Source organism: Hemitrygon akajei, chromosome 4, assembly GCF_048418815.1.
Source record: "Hemitrygon akajei chromosome 4, sHemAka1.3, whole genome shotgun sequence".
Taxonomy (NCBI): Eukaryota; Metazoa; Chordata; class Chondrichthyes; order Myliobatiformes; family Dasyatidae; genus Hemitrygon; species Hemitrygon akajei.
In genome coordinates, this window is record NC_133127.1 from 100,469,731 (window position 1) to 100,495,712 (window position 25,982).

Below are 25,982 nucleotides of genomic sequence, written 5' to 3' on the forward strand. Positions count from 1 at the left end.
ACGGAGGTTTGTGAGGTGGTAGGTGAGGACAAGAGGAACTCTATCGCTGGTGGTCTGGATGGAGGAAGGTTGAGGGCAAATGTGCACGAAGTGGGAGAGATGCAGTTGAGGGCAGCATTGATGGTAGAGGAAGGGACGCCCCTTCCTTTGAGGAAGGAGGACATCTCCTTAGTTCTGGAATGAAAAGCGTCATTGTGAACAAATAATGCTGGATGCACACAGGCTCACCCATGTTGCTCCAATAAGGAATTGTGTTCACATATGTAAGAATTATTAACCTGGAAATGATAAAAAAAAAACCTGATAAAGATGATTGTTTAAGCGGAGGACTTCGTAAAGTTCATATAATGGGGAAGTACACATGCTGTGAAAGCAAATTCAAGCATGCAGATCCAAAGCTGACCCATGGAACACTGTGGAGATTGAATGAAGAATAGAGCTTTGTTTAAGCAATATAATACAGTTGCTACAACATCCCAAATTGAACAGTAAAACAGCAGCTGCATCACAGGCTCTGAAAACTTAAGATTCCAGAGAGGATTGAAAGCTCCATGAAAGATCTTTGACTGTCCAGCTTGTAGCTTGGGTCTGATAAATAAACCACATTTGCACCCTGTGCAAGAAAATCCACAAAACCAACAAAGGCAGGCAAGGCCAGGAATAATTTCCTGAATAAAAATACCCTGTCTAACCCTGGTAACAGTAAACCTCAACTGCCAAATTTTGGCCACAGTCATGTCTGCTTGTGTCTGGAACAGCAATTACAAACTTTGTGTGAAAAGCATTTTTTAATACATTCATGAGCTGTATTTAAAAAGCTCATCACATAAGCACTCATTGGCCAATCCTTATTGTCGCAGAACCGAGGGCAGAAGTTAAGAGTCAACCACAACGCCCAGTCTAGACTTTCACCATTCAGTTCAGACGGCTGGACTCAACACATCTGTACTTGCCTCTGAATCATCTCATCTCATCTCAATGCACACATCAAATGCAAGAAACCTTCAATAATCAGCTATCATTAGAGAAGATATGGACAGGAAGAGCTAACAATCATTCAAGATACTACACACAAGAGTTTGTTGAACACAACACACACATACTGTAACTTTATCGACATAGAATGCCATCGATCTGTACAGGAGTTCAGTAAAGATTAAAGTGAGGTAGGTGGCAGCAAAAGGTTCAAGCTGTACAGCATTGTAAAAATAAATCTTGATTGGCTATCTTAGAACTACATGAGGCAGACAATCACATGAAAAGCAGACTTCACAAGTTGGAACTCTGCCCCTCCTAAAAAAATATGCACTGTCCATTGACAGTGTTGTGAAGAAGTTGTGGAGAATTCTGAGGTAGTTCCTCAGGATTGAGGATGATTTCCTTCTGCTTCAGCTCCAAGGTGGCTGCTAAGGCCAGTGAGGGACTCTTCCATTGGTGAAGCAGGTGGTGTTTGGTAGGGAAGGTTAATGACTTCTTGTGAGGTGTTGTGCCCCTTAATGTTAGACTTCTGTATGCTCCTAACAATGGATTCAAGGTTCTCAATACCTTCCTGAAAGCTCTTTCTCCATCTTGACCAGGGACTCCATGAGTTAATGGGATGTTGCACTTCTCAAGGCAGTTTTATTACATCTTTGAATCATTTCCACTTCCCTTGTAGACATTTCTTACAATGACAGAGCTCAGAATAGAGTGTTTTCTGCCAGATTCTAACCTTGGGTATGCTGTCAATGTAGCTTGCCCAGCAGAGCTGACTAAGAGTAATTAGGACCTCAAAGCTGGGAATGTTGATTATCATTACAGAGATAGCATTGGAGGCATCATTAGGACCAGTTCTTAGAAGTATTTTTGTTCATTCAATCATGAGATGTGGACATTGCTGTCAAGTCAAACCACAAGGAAATCTGCAGGTGCTGGAAATTCAAGCAACACACACAAAATGCTGGTGGAACGCAGCAGGCCAGGCAGCATCTATAGGGCATCTATAGCATCTGAGTTCATCCAGTTTTTGTACGTGTTGTTTTGACCACAGCATCTGCAGTGTACTTTGCGTTTAAATTCCTAAACCTTACTGGCATGGGGTATTAGGTTGTTGCTGTGAAACCCTTCAACCAGCTGATTTATCTCACTTCTGTATGTTTCTTCATCATTTGAAATTCTGGCAATAACAGTTGTGTTATTGGCAAATGCACACAGTCGTGGGCTTAGGGAGCGTAGAGCGGTGGGCTCATTATGCATCACTGAGGTGTGCTGTGAATGAGATCAATGTCACCAGAGAGACACTGAAGCTGGTGATAGAGAAGTCTTTGTTCATCACAGCAAGCAGGAATGTTTCTGGAGACACTCACAGTAGAGTCTCACAAACCAAAAAGTACATCGTATTTTTGTTCCTTTAAGTTGAGTGGCTACAGTAGGTGATTCAATGTATTTTCAATAGTTACAATGATATTGTTTACTTCAATACTTTGGGTTGACAATTCTTTTTTAAATTACATATCTACAGTGGGATATGTGAATGTTCAAATACCAAGCCGAGACAAACTAATTGCAAGCTTCCTCTGTGTGAATTACTTAAACCCCCTGGGCTCAGATTGCTGCAGGACAATTAACACAATCCCCTTGTTTTGACATTTGGCTAATACATATGCAATCTCTTAGTCAGTGGGTCAGTCTGTGCTTTTGACTTCAATTTACTGCTCGCAGTTTGCAGTAAGAATTTAAGACTGGTTCTTGCTTGAATTATTATCTGCCATATTCACATAACTTCAGAATACTCCCTATCAAGATGCGCCAATGTTGTTTGTCAGTGAGGAAGAGATGTTACTTGTCAGAAATAAGTGGAGTCACATACGGGTCAAACCTAGTAAGGAAGGGAGATTTCCTTCCCCAAAGAATATTTGTAAAGTAGATAGGATTTTATACAAACCAGTAATTTCATGTACACTGTTGTTCAGACTGACTATTTTTCATTGAATGTACTTATTTAGCTGTCATGGTGAATTTGAATATGTCTCTGGTCAATGGTCAGAACACCGGCTGTTGAAACAACAACTTAAGCACCAAACCAGCCTACCAGAAAGACAATAACGGTTCAAGGAGATGGCTCATTGTTACTTTTGCAGTGTGTATTGACACCTGTCACCCCTGCATCCCAAAAATTTAATTCAATGAAAAGGGGAGGGGGAAATTTGGTGACTCTAGTTAGTGTCTTCCTTTTCTCTTCCTCTAAATGTTTCTAATTTCTAGTACTTATTAAATTCTCTTTAAAAACTACTACTGAAACTTCTTTGACCCCGCCTTTAGCATTCCAAATCCTAACCACTCATGGGTCATGACCTCAACAAAAGGCAGATGATGAGAAACAGGTCTTTTTTAGCATACTATCAAATTCTCATTAGAATGAATGTGACATAGCTAGTGAAGTTGCTGTCTCCTAGCTCCAGTGACTGGGCTCAATCCTCGATCTGATATTCTTTGTGTGAACTACATGTTCACCCTGTAAACCTGGGCTTTCTCCCGGTACTCTGGTTTCCCTCCGTATCCAAAAAAAATTGCAGGTTGGTAGGGGAGAGGCCACAGTAAATTGCCCCTAAATTGCACATAGGTGAATGATGGAATGTGGGAGTTTATTCAAGGGAATTTGAAAATAATAAATGTAATTAGTGTAAGATTCATGCAAATCTCTTAATGAACGTGATGGGCCAAAAGCCCCTTCTCCTTGAAACAAACTTCTATCCATATTTAGACAGGTGCAAGTTCTTTTTCTCCTTATTTTGCTTGTAGTTAAGAACAAAATCAGATGATTACAGTCTTGTTTTTTTTTAAATGTTGGCCACACTCAAGCCTGATACACAATGACCAAAGACCCACAATTTTCACAGGTCTCTCGACATCTCCTGGTGTAACACTGAGCAGGAAACTGAAAGAGTCTTCTACCTCCAATGAAGCAGATCCAGTACTGTACTTAGTATCTGCTGCTTTTGCCGGTTATGACAGAATTTTAGGAGACCTGCCAAAGATCAAGATTTTGTATCAGCGTACAAGATGTCCTACCTTCAGCCACTCCTCTGCTTGCTCTTTGCTTTGCACGGCCAATACCAGCATGTCTGCGCCTTGCTGGGTAATCCGTAGTTCATGTTTTTTCCTTTTGCTGTCTTTCGGAACATAGGATACGTTGTGCGCTGTCAGCAGCAACTCCATCTGAGGCTGATGGTCTTTCGAACTTTTGTAGCACTAGAATCAAATTTGAAGTACCAAGATCATTTTTAACTTTTGCATCAAGCAACACACACAAAATACTGGTGGAAGGTAGTTTCAGAGTATCATAATCAACATCGTGAATGGGCACATCCCACAACATTATTGCAGCTACTTCCTAAAAGGGAACAATATAGTGGTGTTATAAATGCTATTTACAGCACACTTATCACAGAGCTTGCTGCTCCTTATGGAAGAGTATGCCTCTTCCTTTCTGCTCCTGAGATGAGGCATTTTCTGAGAGGCAAGAGTCATATCCATGGTTGAAAAGGTAGGTTCTGGAGGCGAGCAGAGGAATGCTTCAACAGAGTGGCAGAAATAACAACAACCTGCAGAAAGGTCAATGCAAGGCCCAGCTCAGATGGAGAAAGTTGAACCCTGAATGTGAGAGCTTTTTGATTCAGTTAAACCAAGTGGAAGTAACCTTTGCAGACAATACAACATATAAATGCATCAAGTGAAATAGCTATCTGGTCATATGACATGGATCAAACGGGTCCAGATCTTCCCAGGACTAGCTTGGAAAGCTGAGGCCTCTCAGTATAGAAAAGGGATATCAAAATATAGATTGTTATTAAGTGATCTTTAACACATGTTCCCAAATCAATAAGAGTGACTGATCGGCAGTTATCTCCCCTTATCTGAATAATCAAGCCCTTCTTTCCACACCCTCACTGCAATTCACTCACTGGTGCAGTACTGGCACAGTGGTGGTTGGACTAATTTCCTCAAACATGTCACAAAAGTGTGGATTGTTAGATTAGCTGGGTACTGTCCACGGTACAGCTAAATGACTGAATTGATGGGAATTTAGAGAGAACAGAAAGAAAATGGTTAATAAAATCTGTAAATACTGGAAATACTCAACAGATCAGACTGCATCTGTGGCATCATGGTTTGGGGCTGCTTTGCTGCCTCAGGGCCTGGACAGTTTGCAATCGTTGAGGGAACAATGAATTCAAAATTGTATCAAGACATTTTACAGGAGAATGTCAGGGTAGCAGTCCGTCACCGGAAGCTTCACAGAAGCTGGATAATGCAACAAGACAATGATCCGAAAGACAAGAGTAAATCAACAACAGAGTGGTTTAAAAAGAAGAAAATCTATGTTTTGGAATGCCCGAGTCAAAGTCCTGACCTTAATCTTATAGAAATGTTGTGGAAAGACATGAAGCAAGCAGTTCATGCAAGGAAGCCCATCAACGTCCCAGAGTTGAAGCAGTTTTATAAGGAAGAATGGCCTAAAACTCCTCCAAGCCAATGTCCAGGACTGATCGGAGATACTTGGTTGAAGTTATTGCTGTATAAGAGGGTCACACCAATTACTGAAACCAAAGGTTCACATACTTTTTCCAACAAATATATGTAATGTTGGATCATTTTTCTCAATCAATTGTTACTCATTTAATTGGGTTCTCTTTATCTATTTTTAGTACTTACATGAAGTTCTGATCACATTTTAGTCACATTTATGCAGAAACAGAGAAAATTCTACATCACAAACTTTCTAGCACCACCTTATGTTTCTCTTTGCACCCTTACAACCTGATCTTTGCAGCATCTTTGGTTTTTCTGCTTTTTATTTACTTTAAGAACTCGGATTGCTCTGTGAGGCAGCATAAACGTGAAAGGCCAAATAGCCCCCTTTTATGTCATGAAATATGGTCAGACATCTGCGGCAACGAAGGAGTTTTTTTTGGCAGCCAGTAACATCACCGCTGACCAACGGGAGAGCTGCAGCATAGGGATTTTAAAAAGCACTGAGAAACCAAACAAGCCTTCAGGACTGGTGAATCAAGTCACAAGGTGAGCTAATCTAATCCAGCTCTTCTCACTTTGCTTTCAACTAAAGACCGAGTAACACCTTTTCTCAATCTTTGAGATCATTTCAGATTTAACAGATCATAAATAAGGATTCACAAGGTGATGTGAACTCTGTACAATAACATAATTATATATTAGTACAGACTATAATCTTACTAATTGACTAGCATGAACACATCAATGGCATTAAACTATATGCATGAAGCTAAACTCTGGACATAAAAGGGGTAGAGGAGCTTGTTACAGTCACAATGTGGAAAATTGCCAAGTCAAATATTATCCAAAGAAACAAATCAAATCTAACATGCATGATTACCATTGCATTTTCAGCCATTTCCAATCCAAGGGGCAAGGAGAGTCAGAATCATTCCTGCACACCTTATAGGATCTGGTAGAGTGTCGATATTAAATCCCTGGAAATATAGTTACCACTCACTCAGCACTTATACTTGGTGCTAAGTAATCAAGACTAAAGACATTCACTATCAAAATAAAAACATACCAACAACTTGTTGTCTTTAATCACACAGAATTGTTTTGTCCACTGTCCAAAACGTTTCTTGCGCAGAAGAAAAGCACAGATCTTGGCATCTTTCACCAAGTCCATTGAGGCCTCCTCAGATGGCCACTGATGCCTCAGTTTCTTTCCCTTCCCATCTTCATCGTCTTCATCGTATGATTCATAGGAGCTGCTCATGGCATCTGAATCATAGTCTGTAAGAAAAGACAATGCAGGAAAGTGAGATCAATAGAGTCCAGTTTGGTTTTAAAAGCTAACACATCAAAGTACAACCTGCCCTACCTAAAACAGGCAAATAATTTAACTTTCAAATATTTGATTGCTGAAAATTTGTAGCATCCTTACAAACACGAGTATTGGACATGAATTTAGTTTCAGTCTCCTGGAAATACAGTAAATAATTAAAATTAATTCATTGCATCTAGAATTCTATTCAGGTGATTATCTGAATTTGATATGCTTAAATATATAATTGACTGATATTAGAACATTCTTTTTTGCCCAATCAGCATGCTATATTCATAGAACGTTGATTTAGAAATTTATTTGTATTACGTAACTGAAAATGGAAGACATTTTGTAAATTTGTAAGTCGCATTAATAGGACTAAAACAATTTTGCATACATTTCCGAGTCACTACCAAAATCTTTAAGTTGATTTACAGTTTTCAAGCATCGAACTTGAACCAAGTAACATCAACAATAGCAATTTTCAATGGAAATTGTATGAGTCATAAAGGTTCAAAGGTTTATTTATTATTAAAGTATGTATGCAGTATACAACTCTGAGATTCTTCTTCTCCAGATAGCCACGAAACAAAGGAAAAACATGGAAGTCAGTTCAGAGAGAACCAGCAAACCTACCCCTCCCCACACACATAAATGAAAAGCAACACGATTATCAACCTCCAAACACCCTCCCCCTGCACAAAATGCAACAAAAGCTTTGGCCTCCAAATTCCCCTCTCCCTGCACAGAAAAGCAACAAAAACACAATAAAAATGTCGACCCCTCTCAAATCCCCCTCCCTCTACACAAAAAAATGAGAAAGAACCGGCAAAAACATAGAGCATAAAAACTATAAGACCGAAAAAAAAAAGTCCATGGTGCACAGTCCAAATCCATACACACAGAAAATCTCGGTAGCATCTTCCATCATCAGTGAAAGAGAAAGAGCCAGAGGCCAGAGGCCTACCCTCCAGGCACAGTACCAGGCCACACAGCCTCCCCTCTCTGGCAGCAGAGTGATCCATTGGCGATCAGACAGCAGGCAGTCAGTGCTCGTCTTCCTCATTCACTTCGATGTTTCAGTCTCCCTCATTGCTTTAATTAGCACACAATGGAAGCTTTAAAGTGAAATGAAGTCAAGCATCGGCTCACGCCCCATCCCACAGACTCCTTGCCTCGAGGCTCGCGCTCACTGCCTTCTGGAATCCCCTCAGAGACAACAAAGTGCTGGATCACCCAAACGATCTCCAAACCGCAAATCGCAGGGTCCAACAGTTGCAGAAACACATTCAAGATGAATAACAGACGTAAAATACGTGAAATTAAGTTTCTTGGTTTATCCAGAAGATGATGACCGAGGGAGCATTAAATGCAGACATCATCTTGACTGGAAGAAGAATTAGCTTTTTTTTAAAAAAAATACAGGCAGGCCTGGGTTATGAATGAATTCCGTTCCTGAGTCCATCTTTAAGTCGAATTTGTACGCAAGTCGGAACATGTACATCCGGTATTATTTAGCGTCAGTTAGTCAAAAGTTTGTCTTAGTATATAGTATATATTTTACCTTTCTAGGCATATAAAACACTTAAGAAATGTATGTATTCCAATAATTAAACCACTGCATTGCTTAGTAATAAATGTAGCTTTCATCGGGGCAGGGCCTTTCATATGCTCCATTATTCTCACTTTATCTTTTAAAATTGTTCCGATCGTTGACCGACTGTAGTCTAACGCTTCTCCAATAACCGATGGCATTTCACCCTTTTCCAAACGCATTATTATTTCCACTTTATTTTCAATCGTGATCGCTTCCCGTCAATGGAACAGAAACACTGTGGGCGGCAGGACTTGACTTCCGCTGGCTCCCAAGGTCCGCTAGGTCCTAAGGACCACCGCACTGAATTCCCTGTGTCCTAAACTCCACCCCACTGAGACAGGTTAAATGGGACAAGTGGGGGCTGTGCTGGGTTTGGGTATTTGATCCTCCATAATATTCCATATGGGAACTTAAACTGGAGGTGGCAGTGTTTTTTTTTAAACGAGTTGCGAGTTCGACATCAGCCCGGCACGGATGGCACGGGAGTCACTGAATCGACATCAACCTGGCACGGGAGTGGTCTGTCACTGGATCGAACTCGGGAACCTTCGTTCTCGAGCCTGGCGCTGATCTCATAGTGCCACCAGCCAACCGGAAAGGGGGGGGGGGGAGGGGGGGAGGGGTCAGGGTGAATCTTGCTAAGAAAAATTTAAGCCAAATACAAAGTTACACACTCAACAAAGTGTCAACAGCAACAACTTAAAATGGCGGACAGCGTCGCAATCCGACTTAAAATAGCGGACGGCATCACGATCCAACTTTAAATGGCGGACGGCGTTCTCCTTCCTCCATTCGTAAGTACGAGTTGTCTGTAAGTCTGACATTCATAACTCGGGGACTACCTGTACTTAACACTGAGATGAGATGCTGCTTGAAGAGATAGTTACATGAAACATGCATTCATTTGCTACACCGAGCTTTCTCTGTATGTTGCTCTTTGTATCGTCAGTCACTTTGCTGCCACCAAAATTGATTACAATGGTCATACCTTGAGGCCAAATTGACTTCTTACTGTAAGTCACAGGGCTTCATAACATACCTCCCGAATACTGCAGGCACCAAGAGGACCAGACTGCAGATGCTGGCATTCAAGGGCTCAGCACCTTCAACATCTTAGCCAACCAGGTTTCTCAGGAAGTTGTGCTGTGATCTACATTACTCAAAGGTGTAACGTCTATGATGCAATACTTCCAGTTTGTCCTCACTTGCATAAGACTATGAGACATGGGAGCAGAATTAGGCTCACTGATTGCCTGGACTGAGCTTGGAGTGGAAGCGAGGGCCTGCTCAGTGAACAAAGTAAGTAAAGGAGTTGGGCTTTTGAAATGTAATAATATGAAAATGAAGCCTAAAAATCATTGATTAATTCATTGCAGTTCCAATGATATTTAACTATTTGGCAGAAATTTTGAATTGGAGGCTGAGTTTGCTTTAGAGGTGAAAGTTTTTAAATATTTTAAAAATGGACAAATTGGTTGACTGTTCTAGATTAAGGCAGAGAGAATTGATGGGCCTCATAACTTCAGATTTGTAATAACTAGCTCAAATAATTAAGAAGTCCAGTTTCACAGAGCTCATAGAAATTAATGCCAAATCCCATAGGACTATTTCTTTGTGGGGCTATGGGACTTGGTTCTATCCTAATAAAAAGACAATCAATAATATACCTCTCAAAGTAATAGTAGAGGGAACTATTCACCAATTATAACTCTGGCAAAAAATATGTTTCACTGTAAAGTATGTCTTAGGGTAGATCTTAGTTTCTGAAATTATTGTCCCTTTTCACATACAGCTGGTGTTTAAAGGTGAAAGGTGTCCATTCACAAAATGCTTTGAATTACTTGGTTTGTTAAAATTTTGCTGCTGTTCCAGGCATTACAATATAAAATTGAAAGTTATTTCTGTTCATTTCAACAGCACAGTCCAGTATTGTCAATTTTATGATCAATATCTTGTCTATTTTTATGCTGCTGAAAATTTGATAGAGAAACTCCATTAGCTGTTTATATATGGCAAAAAGTGGAAATTCTTTTTGAAGTAATTGATTCTTCCTCACTTATAGGAGATAGCTTAGGATCTATAAAAGATACAGAGGCACTGTACATTAATTTCACTCTGCTTTATGAATGGAGATTCAGAGACAAACAGCTGAGTTTTATCCATAGCGTGTGTCCAGATTTTCAAGTCTGAGTACTAAGCTCTCTTGCAAAAGAAGTCACTTTCAAGACCACTCCACAGTTGAAACATAGTCTCAATACTGATTTGTACATGGATAAAACTCTTACAGCTTTGATCTCATCCAAATTCTACACATCTATAGTTTTTGAAAAATAATAAAAACCTCTTCTTTACATTTCAATATATGGGGGTGATTGATAAGCTTGTGGCCTAAGGTAGGAGGAGCCAATTTTAGAAAACCTAGCACATTTATTTTTCAACATAGTCCCCTCCTACATTTACACACTTAGCCTAGCGGTCGTGGAGCATACGGATCTTGAACCTCCAGAAAGTGTCCACAGCAGGGGTGATTGATAAGTTCATGGCCTAAGGTAGAAGGAGATGAGTTATACAGCTCTCGTTACACGCACATGCGGTTCGCAGTTCAACTCCTTTAGTGATTATGCAGAAAGATTGAAGTTAATAACTCATCAGTTAAGAACGCATCGGGGTGATTGATAAGTTTGTGGCCTAAGGTAGGTTAATGAATTATTAACTTCAAACTTTCTGCATAATCACTCAAGGAGTTGAACTGCATGTACATGTAACAAGAGCTGTATAACTAATTTCCTTCTACCCTAGGCCACAAACTTATCAATCATCCCTCTACACCAAGTTACATTTAACCACATTAACTTCCATCTGCCATTTATTTTTAGATGCTACCAAGTACTACTGCAGTAGTTATTATTTCATGTTGTCACCAAATATCAGAGAACAAGAATACTGTGATACTTGATTAGTTATTTTAAGGGAAATTCCTTTTCACCAAACTATTCTGTTTTTATTTTAGAAAAGACTGGAACACCTAGAAAGCCAAGCAGTGCCCATGGAGAAGGGAACAGTTTTTGGTCAATGGCCTTTCATCAGAAAAAGCCTATTCAATCCACTGTTTTCAAGCTAGATGCCTGACAACAGAAAGCAAATTTTCTACAGTTTGTGTTTAAACATTATCATAATGCAATTTAATCTAAACATTAATAGTATCAAATTTTACCATTGTAGTTTTAAAAATGAATCTTCAATAAAATGAATGTGAGAACAAGTTCTTGTTCAAATAATAACATTTTAATAAATAAATAATAGTTAATTAATGATAAATTATTATATAATTAATAATAAATAATTAAACAGAGGGAACGGAGAAGTTTTGAAATTTCAAAAGCTAATTTAGCAATAATAACTATATCCGGCACATTCACCTAATGAATATTAAAGAACAGTTATAATTTACTAATCTCATATTTCATATTAATTGTGCCAATTGAATTCCATTACATTTTAAATCTTTTCAGTGCATTTTCAGATTTTATGTTCCTGCAATTAGAGCCTGAGGTATTTTCGTTGCATGTTTGTGAAAATTTTTCACAAGAGGTGTCATTGGCCAATATTTTCTAAATAGCTACCATAAGTTTACTGATTTTGGTATAGTAGACCGGCTATCAGATAATATCCTACATATCATTATAAAATTAAAACTTACATAGAAAACTCCTCTTTAGATATATTGACGCAAATGCAAAACTTAGCTATTTTAACGTTTAAGTACAAATGAAGCTATCGTATATTCCTGTATTTTCTGTATTTGTGATAGAATACCTGGACATTTTTTGAACAAAGGGCAAAGTAAATATTTCCTTTAATATACAAGTTTATTCAATTTGCAAATGAGTAATTGCAGCATTTCAGAAATACATCTTCATTTTGACTCCTTACTGTAATTAGATTTACCTCGAGAAGTGATGTATTCTGGGGCTTTTCCGGGACTCAGGGGCACTGCTTCTTCATAATACCCTTCAGGCAAAGAAGACGTTGGCAGCGGTGGTGGACTGTTCTCTAATGGCTAAAGCACATATATAAGATTTATTAACCTAGCAGACACAGAGTTCTATGAACAATCAAACTTGCTGTCTGCAGAAAATCACTAGCAAAGGAAAATCTGCAGATGCTGGAAATCCAAGCAACACACACAAAATGCTGGAGGAACTCAGCAGGTCAGGCAGCATCTATGGAAAAGAGAACAGACGTTTTGAGCCGAGACTCTTCATCAGGACTGGAGAAAAAAAGATGAGGAGCTGGGGGAGGGGTTAGGGGTGGAAAAAACACAAGGTGATGGGTGAAACTGGGAGGGGGAGATGGGTGAAGTAAAAAGCTGGGAAGTTGATTGGTGAAGGAGATGCGGGGCTGGAGAAGGGGGAATGCAATAGGAGATGACAGAAGGCCATGGAAGAAAGGGAAGGGGGAGGAACACCAGAGTGAGGTGATGGGCAGGTAAGTAGATAAGGTGAGAGGGAAAAGGGGATGAGGAATGGTGAAGGAGGGGAAGGGGGCATGATTGAAAGTTCGAGAAATCGATGTTCATGCCTCATCCTGAGAGCATATGCAGTGGAGATGGAGGAATTGGAAGAAGGGAATGGTGGTTTTACAAGGAGCATGGTGGGAAGAGGTATAGTCCAGGTAGCTGTGAGTATTGGTGGGTTCATAATAGACATCAGTAGATAAGCTATCCCCAGAGAAAGAAACAAGAGATTGAGGAAGAAAAGGGAGGAGCTGGAAATGGACCAAGTAAATTTAGGGGCAGGGTGGAAGTTGGAAGCAAAGTTGATAAAGACAATAAGCTCTACACAGGTACAGGAATCAGCATCAATGCAGTCATCGATATAGGTAAGGAAAAATTGGGGACTGATACCAGTGTAGGCTTGGAACATAGACTGTTCCACGTAGCTAACAACAGGCAGGCATAGCTGGGACGCATGTGAGTACCCGTGGCTACACCTTTTGTTTGAAGGAAGTGGGAGGAGCCAAAGGAGAAATTATTGAGAGTGCAGACAAGTTCCGCCAGACGGAGGAGAGTGGTGGTCATCCACAGACCTGTGTGACCAGGTCATGGTTTCTGTTTGTTCCTGCCCCACTGAACTTATATCTGCATACCTCAACTCAGTTGTATTCCCATTTCCATTCCTTCTGACCATCATCCGTGACGCTTCACACACTGTTGATCTTTTCAATGTTTTCAAGTTCCCTGGCCCCTAGCATCTTATTTTCACCAGTCCCTTCACACCTCCATCCCAATCAGGAAGGTCTCAAAGCTCTCCATTTCTTTCTGGACACCAGACCCAACCAGTTCCCCTCCACCACCACTCTCCTCCATTGCAGAATTATCTTCCAATAGGACATAAACTACAGCAAGCCTGGTTTTATAAATATCATGTTTATAATTAATGTAGAATTATCATTGGATCCACGCTAAACATATATTATTTAATCTGAAGCAATGACTTTGTCCAAAAGCTTCTGAAGGTGACATGCTGATTCAATGATAAATTCTGTTATCTCTATCTGATTGCTGAATATTTGGCCAAACAATCTTGTAAAAGACAAGGAGAGAAAACAGAATAAAAATACTAAGAATGAAAGACTTGAAAATCAAAACACTTCAAATACTAAACTCACTCAAGATACTACAGCGGATGGGAGATTGGACATTTGCCCAAACTGAGAGGAACACATGAAAGATGAAGTTCAGTTTTTCATTTTTCAGAGCTCGGTTCAGTTAAATAAATAAAGGTCCATGAGAGTCCATGACTCTCTTGTCCATTTGTCCTTCCCCACTTATCTCCCTCCTAGCCCTTATTCTTGCAAGTGGAACGTGGCACACCTGCCCCTATACCTACCCCCTCATTACCATTCACTTCACCTGGGTGTCTGTGGAGGTCACCAACCATAAAGAAGAATTAATCAGGCCACATATTTCAGCCACAAAGAAATACCAATCTAGAACAAATAACCACCATTTTGTTTTAAGTTTCAGGTCTCACCTCCTTTAAACTATCAATGACACAGATAAAGTAGGTTTGACATTGGCTCTTTAGGAGAAGACAGAGAGTAGATAGTTGCCTCTCTGACTGGAAGCGACATGCTGCGAGGAACTGTGCTGGGCCATTGTTGTTTGTCATCTACAAATATCAATAATCTGGATGATAATACAGCTAATTGGATCAGGAAATTTGTGGATGACACCAAGATTGGGGCTGCAAACAAGTGTGAGGTGTTGCAGTTTGCCAGGACCAATCAGGGTCGGTGAACTAAAGGGCACTAAGGAGGGTTAGAACAAAGGGATCTGGAACTACAGATCCATATTTCCTTGAAAACGGCATCATGGGTCAATAGGGTAGTAAAGAAAGCTTTTGGCATGTTGGCCTTCATAAGTATTGAGTGCAGGAGTTGGGATGTTATGTTGAAGTTTTGTAAGACATTGCTGAGGCCCAATTGGAAAAAAAACCGAGAAAATTCCCAAGTATGTTGCTAGCACTGAAGGACCTGAGTCATAGGAAAATATGGCATAGATTAGGACATTTCCCTTAGAACGTAGGAGAAAGAAAGGAGATTCGATAGAAGTATACAAAATTATGAGGGCTATAGATAGGGTAAATGTAAACAGGCTTTTTGCACTGAGGTTAAGTGAGACTACAACTAGAGGTCATAGTTGAAAGGTGAAATAGTTAAGCAGAACCCGAGGGACAACTTCTTCACTCACAGGGTGGTGAGAGTGTATAATGAGCTGCCAACAGAAGTAGAGAATGCCTTGCTTAAGTTCACATAGACAACATAAGTGGCGGATGAGAGTTTGATTTCAACATTTAAGAGAAATTTCGATAGGTACATGGAATGGAGGGACATGGAAGGCTATGGTCTGGGAGCAGGTCAATGAGACTAGGCAGTTTAATGTTTCAGCACTGACTAGATGGGCTGAAGAGCCTGTTTCTATCCTGTAGTGTTCTGTGACTCTATGCCTCTATCTTCATTATTAAGATAGGCTTTAATTACATTTCTATACATAACTATGTGCTACAAGTGCACAGTCACAATGACCTACTCAATCAAGATGACAAATATACCTTCAGCTTTTAGCTTCGATTTTTAAAATTGTAGATGATTCACTACTGAGAATGTGTGACTCTTCCAGTCTTCTACACATTGGGCTATATACTCCCACGGTAATGACAGAATAGGATGAGCTCTATAAATATAGATCATTCGTTATGTTAACCTTAGAGAGCTGCATGAAACAAGCTGTGTGTGGTTTCCTCTGGACACTGATTTCCTAATGTGACATGCTCGTGCATTTTTCTGAATCAATCCTCCAAAATAAATTATCCTAAATTTTCTCCCCCAAAAACCTGGAATCCAATTGGACTTTTGGGAATTAATTCCTTCCCAATTGTTTAGAAAGTCTGACACTACAGAGTTGCCTTCCACTCAAAGAAATTAATGGATAAATTTTCCTACTCTCTCTATACCCTTCATAACTTCATACACAGGTCACAACATGGGTTCTTCCATGCCAAGGAAAACACATCCAGCCTATGTATTTTCTTCTTAGAAGTGAAACATGCCACCCAGGCAACACCCTGGTGAACCTCCTTTGCACGCACCCAATGCAATCATGTCCTGCCTATAACATGGTGACCAGAACTGCACATATTACTCCAACTCTGGCCAAACCAATGTTCTAATAAAGCTGCATCATAACATTCCTGCTCTTATGTTCTGTGCCCAAGCAAACAAAACCTAGTATCGCATGAACCTTCCTCATCAACGATGCACAAGATGGCACTGAGCTGGGAGGTTGTGGCTCAGTTTTAATTTTTCTTTGGTTTTTTTTGGGTTTGTGGGAATGGTTTTGGGGACAGAGGGAAGATAGAAGTCAGGTTAGGGCTTCAGGGATAGGGATATAGTGGAAATGAGAAGAATTAGGGGATAGGCTGGAGTCTTAAGTCTCCACTCCATGTTTGAAGGTCAGCAATGCTGTCGTGGGCCATCCACAGATCAGGTTGGGATGTCCAGCAGAGATGATGAAGGTTGTTGACTCTCCCATGGTCAGTGAGTTGTCAAGAGGTTACAGAGTTGGAGTTCAGTGCAGGCAGGAGGAAAGAGATCCAATGGCCCTTGGGTTCGTGAATTGGTGAGACCACAGCTCAAGGCCTAGTGTTTGGGGTCCTATCATCGTTGGCTCCAGGATTCAATGCCTGATATCTGATGATCGGTGGTCAATACCAATGAGGATTTAACTGGAAGTTCGGAAGTCAAGGTCAGATCTTTGAACCTCTGTGAGTTTGCTGGGGTAGTTGAAAGGCCAATGCTTGTGAATCAAAGGCAGAATCTGGGTCCACTGGAGTTGGAGGCTAAAGAATGCAGACTGTCTTGGGGTTAGAGGACTGTGTATGTGCATGGGTGGGAAGGAGGAACAAAATCTTGTTTTGCTGTTGATGATCTGTTATTCTGCTGAGCATTGTGGACACAGAATGCATGGTGACACCTTCAGGTCATCTCCAGCACACCAATCAGTGTATTGTAAACACAATTACATATATGTTTCAATGTACATGTGTGATAAATAAACATCAATCTGGAACTTATCTTGAAGTGTTGCCATCTTCAAGAACCCTTGGACTTGGTTACAGAGATTTCTCTTTCCTCAGTACTCCAAAGGACCCTCTCATTCACTATGTATATGCTAGCCTTATTTATTCTGCCCAAAATGCATTAAAACATATTTTTCAATATCAAATTCTGTCTACATTTTTTGCCAATTAATGAATATCATCCTGTAACTAAGACTACCCTTCTCACTATGAACACCACCAATTTTCATGTGTTCTGCAAACTCATTAACCGTACCTCCTATGTTCATTCCCAAATCCTTAAGACAGCCTCCAACAAAAAAACCCTGCTCCTTCTATTCACAAAAAAAATCTTGCATCCACCACCCATATCCTACCACTAAACTAACTTTAGATGCCATTTGTTATCTTGCTTTGCATTTCATGGAATCTAACTTTTTGAGCCACTCTCCTTGTGGGACCCTATCAAAGGCTTCACAGAAGTTCATACAGACAATATCATAATCTTCAAAGGATCCATTTGATTTTAGCTATCTAAACCTTATTTCACTGTATATCCAACAGTCAGGAGGGTGGTTCTGCAATGCTCCGTGGAGAACAAAGGGCATGACAAGACCAGAAAACATAGGAGCAAAATTAGGCCATTTGGCCCATCAAGTCTGCTCTGTCATTTAATTATGCTGATCCTTTTTCTCCCCTCCTCAGCCCCACTCTCCAGCCTTCTCCCTGTAACCTTTGATAGCGTGTCCAATCGAGAATGTATCAAGCTCTGCCTTAACTACACCCAACGACCTGGCCGCCACAGCTGTCTGTGGTAATAAATCCCACAAGTTCACCACCCTCTGGCCAAAGAAATTTCTACACATCTGTTTTAAATGGATGTCCATCTACCCTGAGGCTGTGCCCTCTTGTGCTAGACTCCCCCATCATGGGAATCATCCTTTCCTTATCTACTCTGTCCAGTCCTTTCAACGTCTAAAAGGTTTCAATGAGATCCCCCCCTCATCCTTCTAAATTCCAGTGAGTACAGACCTAGAGCTATCAAACATTTCTTGTATGATAACCCTTTCATTCCCAGAATCATCCTTGTAAACCTCTGCTGAACCCTCTCCAATGCCAGCACATCTTTTCTTAGATAAGGAGCCTAAAACTTTTCACAATACTCAAGGTGAGGCCTCACCAGTGTCTTATAAAGCCTCACCATCACATCCCTGCTCTTGTATTCTAGACCTCTTGAAATGAATGCTAACATTGCATTTGCCTTCCTCATCACCAACTCAACCTGCAAGTTAACCTTCAGGGTGTTCTGCACAAGGACTCCCAAGTCCCTTTGCATCTCAGATTTTTGGATTTTCTCCCAGTTTAGAAAAGTCTGCACATTTATCTCTACTATCAAAGTGCATGACCACGCATTTTTCAACACTGTATTTCATTTACCACTGTCTTGCCTATTCTACTAATCAAAGACCTTCTGCAGCCTATATGTTTCCTCAACTTTATCTTCCCTTCTACCAATCTTCATATCATCTGCAAACTTGGCAAAAAAGCCATCCATTCCATCATCTAAATCATTTATATACAGCATAAAAAGAAGTGGTCCAAGCATCAACCCCTGCAGAATACCACTTTTGTTCACACAAGGCACAGAATTTATCATGGTTATCCACTGTAACCAAGGAAGATCCCAGTTTGTGACGCTTGCTTATACCACTGGACTTGGATTTCCGAGGTCAAGAGAGTGGAACTGGACCAGAGCAACAGCTTTTCCACTTCCTTACAGGTTTTGCATCATTGATGGACAACTGCCACCAAAACCTTTCTCTTTTATGACGAAATTTACCACAGCTCTCAATATTCAAGATCTCCTTACCACAGAACCATAGAACATTACAACACAGAAACAGGCCTTTTGGCCCTGCTTGGCTGTGCCAAACCATTTTTCTACCTAGTCCCACTGACCTGCACCTGGACCATATCCCTCCATACACCTCTCATCCATGTTTGTCACACTTTTCCTTCCTTCCTTCCTTCCTTCTTGCTGGAACATACCTGTCCCGTACACTGTGCAGTTGGTCTTTAAACACCCTCCATGTGTCAGATGTGGACTTACTTGAAAACAGCTGTTCCCAATTAACTCTCCCTATTTCTGTCTAATAGTCTTTTATTTTCCTAATACTTTTCTGCAGGGTATATGATTCTCAATCCTTATCTAAAATGTGCCTATAGAAATTTTTCACCCCCCCCCCCCCGGAAAATTTATTGTTTTACAATATTGAATCACAGTGGATTTAATTTGGCTTTTTTGACACTGATCAACAGAAAAAGACTATCATGTCAAAGTGATGACAGATCTCTACAAAGTAATCTAAATTAATTACAAATATAAAGCACAAAATAATTGATTTCATATGTATTTACCTCCTTTAATATGACTCACCAAATTGTCACTGGTGCAGCCAATTGGTTTTAGAAGTCACATAATTATTTAAATAGAGATCACCTGTGTGCAGTCAAGGTGTTTCAGTAGATTGGAGTAAAAATATACCTGTGTCTGGATCCTGGTTAAAAACTACACCATGGAGACAAAAGAACACTCCAAGCAACTCCACAAAAAGGTCATTGAAAAGCACAGCTGAAAAATTTGCCTAGAATGGGCTGCCCTTAAAAACTAAGTGACCACAGAAGAAGGGATCTATTGAGAGAAGCCACCAAGAGACCTGTGACAACTGTGGAGGCATTACAAGCTTCAGAGGCTGAGATGGGAGAGACTGCACATACAACAACTGTTGCCCGTGTGCTTCACTAGTCACAGCTTAATGGGAGAGTAGCAAAGAGAAAGCTACTCACATGAAATTTCAGCTGGAGTTTGCCAGAAGGCTTGTGAGAGACTCTGAAGTCAGCTGGAAGAAGGTTCTAGGGTCTGATTAAACCAAAATTAAGCCAAATGCTACATATTATCAAAAACATAACATCCCTACTGTGAAGTATGGTGGTGGCTGCATCATGCTGTGGGGATGCCAGCAGGCCCTGGAAGGCTTGTGAAGGTAAAGGGTAAAATGAATGCAGCAAAATCCTGGAGGAAAACCTGATGCAGTCTGCAAGAGAACTGTGACTTGGGAGAAGATTTGTTTTCCAGCAAAACAATGACCCCAGGCATAAAGCCAAAGCTACACAGGAATGGCTTAAAAACAACAAAGTTCATGTCCTGGAGTGGCTATGTTAAAGTCCATTTCTCAATCCAACTGAGAATTTGTGGCTGGAAAAGGACTGTTCACTCATGATCCCCATGTGATCTGACAGCTTGAGTGGCTTTGTAAGGAAGAATGGGGAAACATTGCAGTGTTCAGATGTGCAAAGCTGATGGAGACCTATCCACACAGATTCAAGGCTGTAATTGCTGCCAAAGGTGTATCTACTAAATACTGACTTGAAGGGGGTGAGTAATTATGCAATCAATTATTTTGTTTTATATTTCTAATTAATTTAGATCAATTTGTAAAGATCTGTTTGTACTTTGACATGAGAGTTTTTTCCTCTGTCGATCTGTGTCAAAAAAAGCCAAATTAAATCCACTGTGATTCAATATTATAAACCATGATAATTTCTGGGGGGGGGGGTAGGGTGAATACTTTTAGTGGGCACTGTAGCTACCTTAAAACTTAAGGAATTATGGTCACTGTTCCCTAACTCTTCTTCCACTGAAAGACCTGTTACCTTGACAAGTTCATTTCCCAACCCCAGGTCCAGTACGGCCCTTCCTCTCTGTGATAAATCCACCAACATGTTTCTACTTGTGACATCTCCAGTACTTTCCTCTCAATCCCCCCGCTGTTTGATCTGGTCTTCTCATTTCTATCCCCTTCCATATTAGCTCAAATATCATTGATCAATCCACTGAGGTAAATCATATTTTAGCCTAATAAAGTTGGCCTTGTATCTTGGTCTATTTTTTTTCCTCATTCACAACTGGTAAATGTAATACTAGCATGGAGAGAGTCGATTAAAAGATGAGTTGCCACGCACATAGTGTTGAAGAAGCAGAGAGGATGCAGAAGGATTCAGACAGATTGGGAGAATTGGGCAAAGAGGTGACAGGTGGAATATAGTGTTGGGAAGTGTATGGTCATGCACTTTGGTAGAAAGAATAAAAGTGTAGACTATTTTTAAGTGGGGAGAAAATTCAAGAATCTGAGGAGGAAAGAGACTTGGGAGTCCTTGTGTAGGATTCTCTAAAGGTTAACTTACAGGTTGAGTCAATGGTGAGGAAGGCAAATGCAATATGAGCATTTGTTTTGAGAGGACTAGAATAAACAAATAAGGGTGTAATGCTGAGGGTTTATAAGGTACCAGTGAGGCCTCACTTGGAGTATTGTGAGCAGTTTTGGGCCCCTTATCTAAGAAAGGATGTGCTAACATTCAAGCAGGTTCAAAGGCGTTTCATGAAAATGATTCTGCGAAGCAAAGGCTCCTCCTATGAGGAGTGTTTGATGGCTTTGGGCCTGAACTCACTGGAATTTAGAAGAATGGAGAGGATCTTGCAGAAACCTGTTGAAAGGCCTCAGTAGAATGGATGTGGATGGAGAAGGTGTTTCCTGTGGTGGGATAGTCTAGTCCCAGAGGGCATAAATTCAGATTAGAGGGACATCCATTCAGAACAGAGATTGAGAGGAATTGCTTTAGCCAGAGAGTGGTGAATTTGTGGAATTTGTTGCCACATGGGAGATGTGGAGCCCAGGTCAATGGGTGTATTAAGGCAGTGGTTGTTAGATTCTTGATTAAATTCTGTGTGTGAAAGGTCACAGTGGTGTTGAGAGGGGAGCAGACTTGATGGGCTGAAAGGAGCAGAAAAAGACAAATGTCTCTGTGGTCTAAATCTAACTGACATATCATCTGCATCTCACATACCCAGACTTTATAATTGCCATTATTCACTACATAAGATTGAGTTTGCTACTGCTACTCTCTATGTGGGCTGGCTATGTATTTATTAATAAAGTTGTCACCTTTAGTAGCCTTCACTTGTTGTTATCCCACTTAATATTTAGGATGATGGAAATATCCTGCTACTACTGCCCTGCCCTTTTTGCATTTTGCTCTTTTATTGCTGACTGTTTTGGGATGTACCTTACACCACCATGAACGTTATTGAATGTCCTTGTACCCAACTGGGCTCATTTAATTCCAATCTTCCAGCTCATCATAAGACAGAGGAGAAGAATGAGATCATTTGGCCCATCGAGTCTGCTCCGCCATTGCATCGTGGCTGATTCATTATCCTCTTAACCCTATTCTCCTGCCTCCTCTCTGTTACCTTTGATGCCCTGACTAATTGTGGTGAACTACATATACCTGTCTGGACACGCCCCCTGCTGACTGCTCCTGTGGCTCCTCCCACAGACCCCTGTATAAAGGTGATGGAGGTCTGAGCCCGGCTCTCTGTCTCCAGGATGTAGTATGGTGGTCGATCACTGCTTGTTCCTTCTTCCAGTCAATAAAAGCCGATACCTCGCTTTTACGTCTCAGAGTGAGTTATTGATGGTGCATCACTAATTCAAGAACCTATCAAACTCTACTTCAAATATAACGTTTGACAGCCTCCACAGAAGCCTGTGGTAATGAATTCCACAGATTCATCACCCTCTGGCAAACGAAGTTCCTCCTCATCTCTGTTCCTCGCCACATGCACTCTATCTAGGCCTTTCAACGTTCAACAGGTTTCAATAAGATTCCCTGTCATTCTTCTAAACTCCAGTAAACTCAATGAGCTCTCCAATCATTCTTCTAAACTCCACCATGCTCACTCAGAGCTATCAAATACTCCTCATACATTAATACTTTCACTCCTGGAAACATTCTCAAGAGCCTCCTCTGGACCCTCTGTTCCAGCACATCATTTTGTGGATAAGAGCCTAAAGCTGCTCACAAGACTGGACAAGGCCTAATAAAGCCTCTGCATTACATCCTTCTTTTGTATTCTAGTCCTCTCAATGAATGCTAGCATTACATTTGCCTGAATCACCACTGATTCAACCTCCAAGCTGACCTTTAATAACATCCTTCCTCAGAACTGCTTGCAATCAAAATATTGTGCTGTCATTCCTGCCCACCTTCCAGTTATGTTGCATGCTGTGCATCCACGTAGCTATTAGTGCCCTCAGTGCATCGTCGTTTTTTTTGTAGACCTCTTGCTGCACACAGCCAAACTTCTGTACAACCTTTTCCCCGGTCTTTGTTTCTGCTGCCTTTCAGTCTTCCTGTCCTTGAATTGTTTACTAAACCACTATTTTCTATGCTTGATTTCCCCCCCCCACCCCCCACTCTTCTAAAACTGCTTCCCATTCCCCTGTTAAGCTAGCTGAGGACTTCCACACAGACATTGGGCCTGATCTTGTTTCAGTCCAGATCATATGGCTTGTACAGGTCCTATTTCCTCCAAAACTACTATCAATGCCTTGGGGATTTAACAATTCCACCCCTTGAGACCTTTCCAACTTCGCTTCAGATTCTTTCAGCCACATAATTGCTTGCATTATTTCCCTATATACATGCTCAATAGGTGTGGTATCTGCAACAATCAAAAATTACCAGCTCGTGAGCTCTTTTAATCTTGACATGCTCTGCAGTACCTTTTCCTGCTTTCTAACTACACCATGTCTTCTGAATCCACATCCTATGAGATCAGGATGTTCACCAGAACTGTTGTGATTTCTTTGATCCCATAAGAGGGAGCCAACATACCATGCTGGAAGCATGCCTATGACGACAGAAACACTTATCTATCCCCCTTAATTACTGAAATTCTCACTCTCTACAACCGAGTGAGCCTTGGACTTGATCAGGACTACTCTCCTATGAGAAACAAACACAAGTTCTCCAACATTCAGAGATGCATGCTAGGTATGGAACATGAAGGATTCTAGGGCAGGGGTGTCAAACTCATTTTAGGTCACGGGCCGGATTGAGCAAAATGCAGCTTCATGCGGGCCGGATCAGTCGGACGCGTGTGAACGCAGCTTTCGTTGCCTCCATTTTTTCAGCCTGCTCTCATGTGTCTCAGTCTCTGCTATAACTACAAAGAGTTTTACTTTACAAATTCCGTTTCTTATGAAGAAGACTGCCGAGCAAGACTGCCGAATAAACACTAAAAACCCTGAAAACCTGGTACCTGAATAGACTCGGCATTAGCCATATCATACGCCATAGGCGCTTCGATTACTGGGGCCAGCTTTAATAGTAATTAGATATTATCTCACGGGCCAAAGGTAATTCCACCGCGGGCCGGATTTGGCCCGCGGGCCTTGAGTTTGACATATATGTTCTAGGGTATCCTGAACTGTTCCTCCTGGGTCTGACTAGAAGCCATTGTTCTTCTAGCTTATTTAATTAAATAACAATAATTTTGTCTTTAACTTTTTTCCATTCAGTTTTCATACCAAACAGAACTTCTTTCATCCTCTGTACTGAATTATTTTTTCTCCCAGACACCAATGGCGATTGAATCACTGAATATCGGAAAAGACTGAGACAAATGTTTTTTTAAAACTAGAGGAGAGTCAAAGATTAAAAGGAAAGGGAAGAAAATGAAACTGATGCCAAGATGAAACAGTCTCAAGGGGCCATATGGCTCATTTCTTATCTTCTCAAGTGGAGCTATATGCATGACTATAATTGAAATGTAGATGACTAATTTTCTATTTTTGCATTATACATAGATCTCTACACAGCTGCTATAGTCAATGCAAATATGTCGAGTCTCAATGAGGCATCTTTATTGCTAAACTTGGGATGATATCCATTCAATCGGTAAATATTCTGTGCATTCCAGTTTCGCGGCAGTACCATGCTGAGTCTAAAGCTCAGAAAATATCATTTGCAGTTACATTCACCACTGGGTAATTAAAATGCAGTTTTATTAGTTTTGCAGATGTAGCCTCTAATTTTATGCAAAGTTGAATATTGTGATTAATATGAATTAATCAGAAATAATATGTAGATTGAAAGAGGAAGAAGTGGTAAAATCGGGTAATCTAATCCAAGTATCAGGAAGAAATTCATCCAAATGAAGAATCAGTAGAGTAAGTCCGTTAAGTGGACTTGTGTGATCTATGAAGAGTAAACTTAAACCTCATTCAGCATTGAGATAGATGAGGACAGGGAATATTGAAAATCACAGTGATGTCCAATATTGAATGTGGTTAAACATGATGAACTCAAAGCAGAAAGTGCTTTCTGTATTATTCAAATTATAAAGATGTGCAGTTTTTTTTTGCTTTAGAAGGCCTGATGTAAAATCCTCACGTGTATGCATTTGAAAGTGTTAACAAGTAAGGGGAAGAAAATTAGGAATATATGAATTTACTTGTATTATTTGAAATTGTTTTTAAGATACTTAGTTGATTGCTTTAAATACTTTCATAATTTTAGTTTAAAAGTTTATTTAATCAGTAATGGAAATGTTCCTGAACATTGCAAACATTCGAAAACATTGAGAAATCTTGGTAGCTGAGTTGAATAGGACTTTCTCTGTCTGTCCAGATCTACTCATGATTCTGAAGTTTTGTTGTTTGGTTCTACTTTGGCCAGTGAAGTCAGACTTCCTGCTTGGGCTGAGTTTAAATCTAGGGGAATGGGCTAGGCAGATTGGGAAATTTTGATCCCATTCATGATAAAAGAGAAGAGTTCAAATGATCAGTTGTTCTGTCATCCTACAGACATTCCTATACAGGAATGTAAGAAAAAATTATATTGATTTTTGGATAATTATCGTGACTCTGTTTGCAGCTATGTCTGTACAAAAGATATTATTCCCTGCATACAGATGCTAAAGCTTTATTTGTCTTGTCTGAGGCAGAGACTGTTGAACTTGTAATTTGTGACCTTCTGTGTGTTTTTATTAACTGAAATCAGCATATCACAGCAAGTCTCAGGGTTGTATGAA

At 40.4% G+C, this 25,982-nt stretch overlaps 1 protein-coding gene across 6 annotated transcripts in view; it reads right to left on the reverse strand.

Annotated features, from left to right (window-relative positions):
* Positions 1 to 25,982, reverse strand: part of afap1 (actin filament associated protein 1) — a 283,153-nt gene that overhangs the window by 68,033 nt on the left and 189,138 nt on the right. For all 6 annotated transcript variants that reach the window (XM_073043105.1, XM_073043104.1, XM_073043107.1 and 3 more), the window contains exons 4-6: positions 12,372 to 12,483; positions 6,581 to 6,792; positions 4,051 to 4,230 (exon numbers count right to left, since the gene is read on the reverse strand). In XM_073043105.1, the coding sequence (XP_072899206.1) occupies positions 4,051 to 4,230; positions 6,581 to 6,792; positions 12,372 to 12,483 (504 nt within the window). The remainder of the gene's footprint in view (positions 1 to 4,050; positions 4,231 to 6,580; positions 6,793 to 12,371; positions 12,484 to 25,982) is intronic.